A 10,000-nucleotide genomic window follows, 5' to 3' on the forward strand; every position below is an offset into this window, starting at 1 on the left:
GCTGTCACTCCTGATACCACGCCCCTCTCAGTTGATGCCACGCCCCTCTCAGTTGATGCCACGCCCCTCTCAGTTGATGCCACGCCCCACCACGCTAGATCTAGGCCGTAAGTCTGAAACTGTAAAAAAAAGACCTTAAATATATATGAAAGTGAAAAATGAAAATAAATATTTTATTCAAAACAATTCCACAACTGAATCAAAGTTATATTTAACCCACAAAAACTTTTCCTTCAAAGTTCAAGACCAAAATGTGAAACTGAAAGTTTCACTTTTTTTTTTCAAAATTATTAAAACTGTTGGTTTCGTCTCTCTCTCTCTCTCTGTCTCTCTCTCTCTGTTTCTCTCTCTCTGTTTCTCTCTGTCTCTCTCTCTGTCTCTCTCTGACTCTCTCTGACTCTCTCTGTCTCTCTCTCTGACTCTCTCTCTGTCTCTCTCTCTCTGTTTCTCTCTCTCTGTTTCTCTCTGTCTCTCTCTCTGTCTCTCTCTGACTCTCTCTGTCTCTCTCTCTGACTCTCTCTCTGTCTCTCTCTCTCTGTTTCTCTCTCTCTGTTTCTCTCTGTCTCTCTCTCTGTTTCTCTCTCTCTGTTTCTCTCTGTCTCTCTCTCTGTCTCTCTCTGACTCTCTCTGACTCTCTCTGTCTCTCTCTCTGACTCTCTCTCTGTCTCTCTCTCTCTCTGTCTCTCTCTCTCTGTCTGACTGTCTGTCTCTCTCTCTCTCTCTCTCTCTCTCTCTGACTGTCTCTCTCTCTTTCTCTCTCTCTGACTCTCTCTGTCTCTCTCGCTCTGTCTCTCTCTCTGACTGTCTGTCTCTGTCTCTCTCTCTCTCTCTCTCTCTGACTGTCTGTCTCTCTCTCTCTCTGACTGTCTGTCTCTCTCTCTCTCGGTGGATTTGAATGGTGTCCAGACTTCATGCTGTCTCACATTCTGCCTCTGTCCTCCTCTGCAAGCACGACTGACTTTAAACCGATCAGTCCATCAATGGATGTGATCAGTTTTCTATCAATGGATCATTTTGTTGCGATGATGTCACACTAAGTGTTCTTTTATTAGCTCAAAACCTAAAAGCATTCAGTTCACTGAGAGATCATTGATCGATCCGCTGATCCATTCATTTAATTTAGTTTCACATTTCATGTTTACAGCTTCAAACAAATCAATAAAAAGAGAATAATTATCAAGTTAAACAGCTACGTTCACGTTGTAACGTTGTAAATCAAAACTAAACTTCAAAGTAGATCATCATAGTTTGGTTTAGAATAAAACGTCTTAAAATAAATAAATTAAGTCCTGTGTTTGTTTGACTCGTCACACGCTAGACCGTGATGTCACACGCTAGACCGTGATGTCACACGCTAGACCGTGATGTCACACGATAGACCGTGATGTCACACGATAGACCGTGATGTCACACGATATTCCGTGATGTCACACGCTAGACCGTGATGTCACACGCTAGACCGTGATGTCACACGATATTCCGTGATGTCACACGATAGACCATGATGTCACACGCTAGACCGTGATGTCACACGATAGACCGTGATGTCACACGATGAAACCAAGTCATATTAGTGTATTTTAAAGTATTCTGTTTCATTCATAATATTTGAGTTACAGAAAGACATTAAAGTCTTCAATACTCTGATCAATAAATCAGAATCAGACGTCCACCATCTGAACTCCTCAGTGTGTGTGTGTGTGTGTGTGTGTGTGTGTGTGTGTGTTAATAACCCGTGTGTGTGTGTTTGCTCTGTTTCTCTGCAGCCGTACCCGACTGACATCACCGGGCAGCTCAACCTATCAGATCCCTCCGTCAGCACCGTCGTCTGAAAGAGAGAGACAGCTACACTGCTGCTGCTGAGCCACACACACACACACACACACACACACATTAAACACACACACATTTAAATTTTAAACACACACACACACACACATTAAATACACAGATGGACGGACTGAGCGTCCTCTGAGACAGGAAGTAGAATATGATGGAATCAGGACTTTAGGACAGCATCACACTGTGACACACACACACACACACACACACACACACACACCATCTGTCATCCTAAACCCACTGCGCACACACACACACACACACACACACACACACACACACACACACACACACACACTTGCCTTGCTCTGCTTGTAGCCGTCGGCCTCCTCCAACCAGAGAGGGTCTTTTAATTTGAAAGAGCTGTTGCTTTTATTTTGGTAGCTGTCTTTGATGTCGTGCGGTTTTATTGTGCGTCTCACTGGTCGATCGATCACCTCTGAATCCCGTCGCGTTGAACTCGAGCTCCTGAAGCGCTTCGATCACCTGCCGATCGATCGGGAACCTTTTTGATCGATCAGGAACTTGTTGATCGATCGGGAACCCGTCGGTCGATTGGGGACCCGGTCGCTCGTTAGAGAGCGGCGGGTGGGCCGGGCCTCTGGGACAGGAAGTACTTTCTTTACCGTGCAGCCGAGGCTCATGGGTAATGTAGGAACTAGAAGCGGTTTATCATTTATGAGGAGCATAAGAAGAATTAGTAAATGTTTATAACACGGTGATTTCTGCAGATGTGAGGACGTTTCTTTTATCGATCAAGTATTGACGAGATTTCTTCTTCACTGAGCAAAACTCCGTCTGCTGATGAAAGCCATGAGATGCAGCTGAAAGCTCTGGCAGAGGAAGTGGACTTTGAGTTATAAAGTCCTCACATCTGTTGTGTTATAAACACTTTATTAAGTGTTATACTGCTTATAAATGTTAAATAGAGAGCAGCATATTAATAGAATATTATTATGAAGGAAAAAACACAGTTTTATACTTTATTATTTATTTAAACACAAAAATTATTTATTTATTTAAGATTTTAATTATTTTCAAAAGTTGTACATTTGGAGTCAAATCTTCATTTATGTTTTAATTATTCTGTATAAAAGTAATTGATGTGTTCAGTTAGTTACAATAATAATATCTATAAGATAAAATATACTTTATTGTCCCGCAGGGAAGCCCAAGACTAATCAATAATCAATAATCAGGACTGTAATATTTATCATCACACTGATGTTGTTAAAGTATTTAAATCCTGTTTTGCATGAAAACAATAAATGAGTTATTAAACTTCACTGAAGATCAGAACCAGATATTTAATGTAGAAACGGTTTAATTATTGAAAAATGTGAATTAATTAACACTTTAAAATCACTACAATGATATTTAGATATTTATATTTTAAATTCAATTTACAATGACCTTCTTTCAGTTGTTTTTATTTTAATAATGACTTTTGTTTTGAATTTGTCAAGTTACACATTTATTTTGAAAGGAACATTAAATACATTTGGTGTAATAATTATTTTTATTTATTATTATTATTATTAACGTTTTTTTCCTCATTTTATTTATTAATTTTAATGACATGAATATTTATTTAATTTGTATTTAACTGAATTGTTTTATATAGTTAATTTACTTTTATGATAATCAGAATTTTACATTTAGAAAATACTCCCTGCACCAAAGGCTCCGCCCACCGTCCCCCGACAACCCCAGGGCATGATGGGACATGTAGTCACTGCTCCACCCCCCCCACCCCCACAAGCATGATGGGACATGTAGTCTCTGCTGAAGAACCCACCAATAACAGACGCTGATGTCCTGTGAAAACCTCACAACTCCTCACTGACCTGGTGGAGTTCAGAGGTTTTCACGCTGCAGAAGTCTCTTTAAAGTTTATAAATAGATAAAGTTGTTCTGTAAAAAATAAAACAAACACACGTGTATGAAACACTCATTAAAGTGAGCGTCACTGAGAACAAAGAAAACGTGTTCAGGAGCTTTAACGGCTCCTTTAAGAGGACGTCGAGTTTGTCTCCTGGGTGAAAGTCCTGTGTTTGTTTGACCCTAACCCTGCAGAGTCCGTCTCTCTTTAGACCACGTCGCCTGACTTCCTCTCTTCCTCCCGTCATAATCACTACGACCACTAGAGGTCTCTGCCGAGCCATGAACCTAAATATGAGTCATTTTAAGCTGCTGGAACAGACGAACTATACGGACGTATCTTTAGTCAAAGGTTCTTTATCATCATGATGACTTAATCAACAGTTTATTACAGACAGTAACGTTATAATGTGAAACAAAAACACTAGATAATATAGAAATATACCAAATAACTCATGTTTTTCATTAGAAAAAAGACTGAAAATCAACGTGGTTATTGCTCAGATAGCAGCTAACGCTAACCAGCTAGTTGTTTGTTAGCTTTCTCTGAACGACAGTTAAGATATAATTAGAACTACTGGCTAACAATCATGCTCAGATAGCCGCTAACGCTAACAAGCTAGTCCAATGTTTAAATGAAAGTTTGATTGCTAAATTGACGGAGACCAACTCGGCTAATGCTAGTAGTCTACTACTGTACCAGCTAAGGCTAACTGTAGTTGTAATTTCCTACAGAGATAACACAGCTAATTCTAATCAAGGGTACCAGATTCTAACAAGCTAATGTTTGAAACGGCAATGATAACAAGGTTTTGGGTAAGACCAATACTTCTAATGCTAAGTAGCGGATAAGGCTAACAGGCTAACATTTAGGTGAACCACAGGGATCATTTCATAATTTCTGCATTTTGTTGTGCAGCCCTGTTGTACAATAAATAAATAACAGCATCTATACATAAGAACAATATAATGCTAATGCTGATGCTAATGCTAAAGACCCAGACATTTGTTTCCCATCACTAAAATATAGTAATGACGTTATTTCTGATGCTAATTTAACGCCAAAGAAGCTTAAATGCTAACTGTAGCTGGATGTGAATCAATAAGTCAAAGATCATTTTAATTTTACTCTGAAATTAATTTGTTTTTCTTCTTTGTATTGAGTCATATTATCACACAACAGTGTTCTGTGTTCAGTTTTCATCACCTGAAGACTTTTATTTTGAAATTAAATGATATTTCCTGCAGAGTAAGAACAGTTTCTCTGTTTTTTCGGTTTTCATCCAGACAAACGTTTCTTTGTTCTCTGGGACGTTTCACATGTTGGTGAGCTGCACCTGCTGGGATCCAATCAGTAATCAATAAGTTGATTTTATATATTAGTGTTATGTTCTACCCGGGAACATGAATCATGAAGCCTCATTTTCAAATATTCAGTTGACTGTGTGTCTCTGTACATTTACTCTGTGATTTATGTGTTTTAGTGTGAAGTTATATGAATATTATTATTATTATTCATCTTCAGGTTTGAATAGAAACAGGATGTTTTATTTTGAAAGGTTGTTTTTAGTTCATAATGTATTTGATGCATCGATAAACAAAAATGATCCAGACGCAGCAGGAGACGTATAAAAATATACACGTAGCATTAAATATATATTCAAATGTACGCTAATAACAGTTTAAGTGTTGATGATGTCATCATTTTTATTTATTTTTTTCTTAGGTTTGAAAAACATTTTTTTTTTATTATTTTGTTGAATTGTTTCAAACCAGATTTTAAAATGTTAAGCTTTGAATGAAAAGTTCAAACTTCACTAACATCTTTGTTCGTGCGGCTCACCTGACATGATGATGTCATAGCGTGACATCATGCCGTGACGCCGTGTCTGTTCCTTTTCTTAACGATTTCTTTTGGATGTAGAGCACTGATTGAACTTCCTGTTTGGGGAGTTTCTGTTTCCTGCTGTTGTACAGATGACGATGATGATGTTTGTATTAAATCTATAATCCTGTGTAAACTGATCAGAGGTCAGTTGACAGCTGTAGAAGAAGACCTCTCCGTCTGGTAAACACTGAAACTGTAGAAGAAGATGTGTCCTCTGAGTCGAACAGTTAACTGGAGGACATGAAACCAGTGTCTCTCAGCTGTGAAGACAATAGGTTCTAATTATTATAAATAATAAAGTCAATGTTGAGTGTAACTTAACTAAACCTGAACAACTGTAAAGTTTGTGTACAGCATCTAATGAAAAACTACAAGTTTACAGTAATAAATTAATATTTACTTCAGTTTAAACTGTTTTCTGTCACTTTTGTCCAAAACAATGTATATATATATATTTATTTACATATATATTATATATATTTTTTATATAGATATTTACTATAAATAAATATATGTATATTTATATTTATTTACATATACAATACATATAATATATATTTATATATATATTTACTATAAATAAATATATGTATATTTATATTTATTTACATATACAATACATATAATATATATTTATATATATATATTTACTATAAATAAATATATGTATATTTATTTACGTATATAAATAATATATATATTTATTATAAATATGTATTATATTTATTTATAATAAATATTTATATTCATATACTATATATTAATATATATATATATATTATACATATATATATTTATGTATTATACATTTATATATTATACATATATATATATATTTTTAATAAATATTAATTAATTAATATAAATAAACATTTATATGTTTATTTATATTATATAAAATATATATAATAATACAGTTGTATACCTACAGAAAATATATGTAGGTATATATTATTATATTTATATATACCTCACATATATATATATATAAATATAAATATTAAAATATATCGTCCTCCAGCCGCCAGGTGTCGCAGTGACATGGAGGTTCTCGATGTGTTCCGGTTCCGGTTGTTGGTTGTGGCGCCGCAGTGGAGGATGAGTCCGGTGAACAGAGAGCTGGACCCGTCGGTAATGTCCCTCAACACTAGTAGTCCTCGTAGTTGTCTGTCCTCGGTCTCCCGCTGTGAACACCGGGGCTTCTGGGTAATCAGCCAGCCGTGAGCTAGTAGCGTTAGCTCCGTTAGCTCCGCTGCTGTTTAGCGCTGCTGGGTCGTAAACTCAGCCGAGAGAAGGTTCAGTGAGGCGGCTGGAGATCCGCTCAGTGTCCGGTCTGATGGTAACACACCTCTGATGTAGACCTCATCAGACCTCATCAGACCCGGACCCTGGACAAACGGATCCGGTTTCAGACCGTCGGGTTTAGTTCCTGAACCTAAAACTATTAGTTAATAGTAATAGTAATGATACTATTACTATTAACTAATGTATAGTAATAGTAATGATACTATTACTATTAACTAATGTATAGTAATAGTAATGATACTATTACTATTAACTAATGTATAGTAATAGTAATGATACTACAGACGTTATCTATCCAACATGTCTTCCCCTCCAGCACAGCGATCTTTCTGCTTCACTGATAAAGAAACCAATAACTGTACACTTCTAACAGTCCTCTTCCATGTCTCCTTCTCTCTCGTCTCCTCTCTCATGTCTCCTTCTCTTCCATGTCTCCTTCTCTCTCGTCTCCTCTCTCATGTCTCCTTCTCTTCCATGTCTCCTTCTCTCTCGTCTCCTCTCTCATGTCTCCTTCTCATGTCCCCTTCTCTTGTTTTCTCTCTCATGTCTCCTTCTCTCATGTGTTTGCTTTCTCGTGTCTCCTTCTTTCTCATGTCTCCTCTCTCATGTCTCCTTCTCTTGTCTCCTTCTCTCTCATGTCTCCTTCTCTCTTGTCTCCTCTCTCTTGTCTCCTTTTTTCTCATGTCTCCTCTCTCATGTCTCCTCTCTTGTCTCCTCTCTCGTCTCCTTCTCTCTCATGTCTCCTCTCTCGTGTCTCCTTTCTCGTGTCTCCTCTCTCGTCTCCTCTCATCTCCTTCTCTCGTGTCTCCTTCTCTTCCATGTCTCCTTCTCTCTCATGTCTCCTTCTCTTGTCTCCTTCTCTCTTGTGTCTCCTTCTCTTGTCTCCTTCTCTTTCATGTCTCCTCTCTCATGTCTCCTTCTCTTGTCTCCTTCTTTCTCATGTCTCCTCTCTTGTGTCTCCTCTCTCATGTCTCCTCTTGTCTTTTTCTCTCTCATGTCTCCTTTCTCATGTCTCCTTCTCTTGTCTCCTTATTTCTCATGTCTCCTCTCACATGTCTCCTTCTCTTCCATGTCTCCTTCTCTCGTGTCTCCTCTCTCGTGTCTCCTGTCTCGTGTTTCCTCTCTCTTGTCTCCTTCTCTCTCATGTCTCCTTTTCTTGTCTCCTCTCTCGTGTTTCCTCTCTCTTGTCTCCTTCTCTCTCATGTCTCCTTCTCTTGTCTCCTCTCTCGTGTCCCATTCTCTCTCATGTCTCCTTCTCTCTCGTGTCTCCTTCTTTCTCGTGTCTCCTCTCTCGTATCTCCTCTCTCTTCTCTCCTTCTCTCTCATGTCTCCTTCTCTTGTCTCCTCTCTCGTGTCTCCTCTTTCATGTCTCCTTCTCTCTCATGTCTCCTTCTCTTGTCTCCTTCTTTCTCTTGTCTCCTTCTCTTGTCTCCTTCTTTCTCATGTCTCCTTCTCTCTCGTGTCTCCTTCTCTCTCATGTCTCCTTCTCTTGTCTCCTCTCTCATGTCTCCTTCTTTCTCATGTCTCCTTCTCGCTCATGTTTCCTTCTCTTGTCTCCTTATTTCTCATGTCTCCTCTCTCATGTCTCCTTCTCTTCCATGTCTTCTTCTCTCTCGTGTCTCCTTCCCTTTCGTGTCTCCTTCTCTTTCGTGTCTCCTTCTCATGTCTCCTTCTCTCTCATGTCTCTGAGAACATCTCTCCTGAGGAACAAACAGAACAAAGAACGTGGAACCGTCTTTAACGGTTTAGAACAGCTCTGATGTAGAGACTCGTTTCAGATGAGACTGAGAACCCTCATCACGTCAACGTAACCTCCTCTTCCTCTTTTCCTCTTCCTCCTCTTCTTCTTCTTCCTTTTCCTCTTCCTCCTCTTCTTTTTCCTCTTCCTCTTTTCCTCTTTTCCTCTTCTTCCTCCTTTTCTCGTTATAATACTAGTTATATTAGTTAATATTAGTTATAATACTAGTTAGTAATAGTTTGTAAGAGTTTATTTAGTTATATTTTTAATCTTCAGAGACCGGCTGAGCTCCAGCTGAACAACAAACACCTCCAGGACGACTACGATCTCCAGGACCTCCAAGACCACTAGGACCTCCAGAATCTCCAGGACCTCCAGGATCACTAGAACCTCGAGGATCTCTTGGATCACTAGGACCTCCAAGACCATGTCTTCATCTCAGAACACACCAGAGCTCCAACCATCTGGACTCAAAGGTTTCTGTTTGTGGCTCCACCGCTGCTCCTCCTCTTCTCATCCTTCTCCTCTTCCTCCCCCAGTCAGCTGTGGCGTCCCGTCCCCCTGTCCCCCGGTGTCTCCCCGTGTCCCCCTGCTGGTGGTCCTGGTGCTCTGCAGCCTGCTGCTGATGCTGCTGCTGCTGCTGTGGAACTACCACTGTCTGTTCGTCTCCCACATCTGCTCCCCCCCGGTGGAGGAGGAGGAGGGGGGCGGCGTGGTCGTGACCCTGTGGCACCAGCGGTGACGGTGGCTCCGCCCACTCCTCCTGAAACCAGTCTGAACTAGTGACGATGACATCACCAGTTAAAGAAAATATATAAAAGTTAATGTCAAATGAAGAAATAAATAATCTTATTGATGATGTAATCTCTAGTTTTACACAAACATAATTTTGTATATTCTTTTACAGATATTTCCTGTAAATTAAAATGAATAATTGACACTTTAATGTTCATATTTGTTGAACAGTTCCTAATTTGTTACCAAAGTGTACTAAATATGTTAAAGTACTCTCTGTAAAATCACAATGAAGTCAATAAACATGAGAATAAAAGGTGGTCATTATTGATAAATGGACAGATTCATATTAATAGTAAAGAAATAGTCCTGAAGTATAAAGTGACGTCTGACTTTGATTAATGAGCGCTGAGCACCAAATAACTCAGAGAGCAGACGGGAGCAGAACACCTCAAACCCTCCGGCTCTCTTCCTGTCTGTGTTCTTCAACAGGAAACACACAGGGTTACACGGGCCGAACAGCAGGGGCCCCAACTGTAGTCCAACAGGAAGTCATGTTTCTGTAGTTCAACAGGAAGTCATGTTTCTGTAGTTCAACAGGAAGTCATGTT

At 39.0% G+C, this 10,000-nt stretch overlaps 1 protein-coding gene and 1 long non-coding RNA gene across 2 annotated transcripts in view; both read left to right on the forward strand.

Annotated features, from left to right (window-relative positions):
• Positions 1 to 6,022, forward strand: part of grin1b (glutamate receptor, ionotropic, N-methyl D-aspartate 1b) — a 49,892-nt gene extending 43,870 nt beyond the window's left edge. Inside the window, exon 22 of the mRNA XM_068703061.1 lies at positions 1,767 to 6,022. Coding sequence (XP_068559162.1) covers positions 1,767 to 1,832 — 66 coding nt within the window. The 3' untranslated portion in view covers positions 1,833 to 6,022. The remainder of the gene's footprint in view (positions 1 to 1,766) is intronic.
• Positions 6,023 to 6,653: 631 nt separating this feature from the next.
• LOC137866866 (uncharacterized) lies at positions 6,654 to 9,709 on the forward strand. The gene is made up of 2 exons (XR_011102142.1): positions 6,654 to 6,742; positions 8,931 to 9,709. It is a non-coding gene; the product is annotated as an uncharacterized lncRNA (long non-coding RNA).
• Positions 9,710 to 10,000: the final 291 nt, after the last annotated feature.

Source organism: Cebidichthys violaceus, unplaced genomic scaffold (assembly GCF_023349555.1).
Source record: "Cebidichthys violaceus isolate CVI_PGR_0920_01 unplaced genomic scaffold, fCebVio1.0.p SCAF_9, whole genome shotgun sequence".
NCBI classification, from domain to species: domain Eukaryota; kingdom Metazoa; phylum Chordata; class Actinopteri; order Perciformes; family Stichaeidae; genus Cebidichthys; species Cebidichthys violaceus.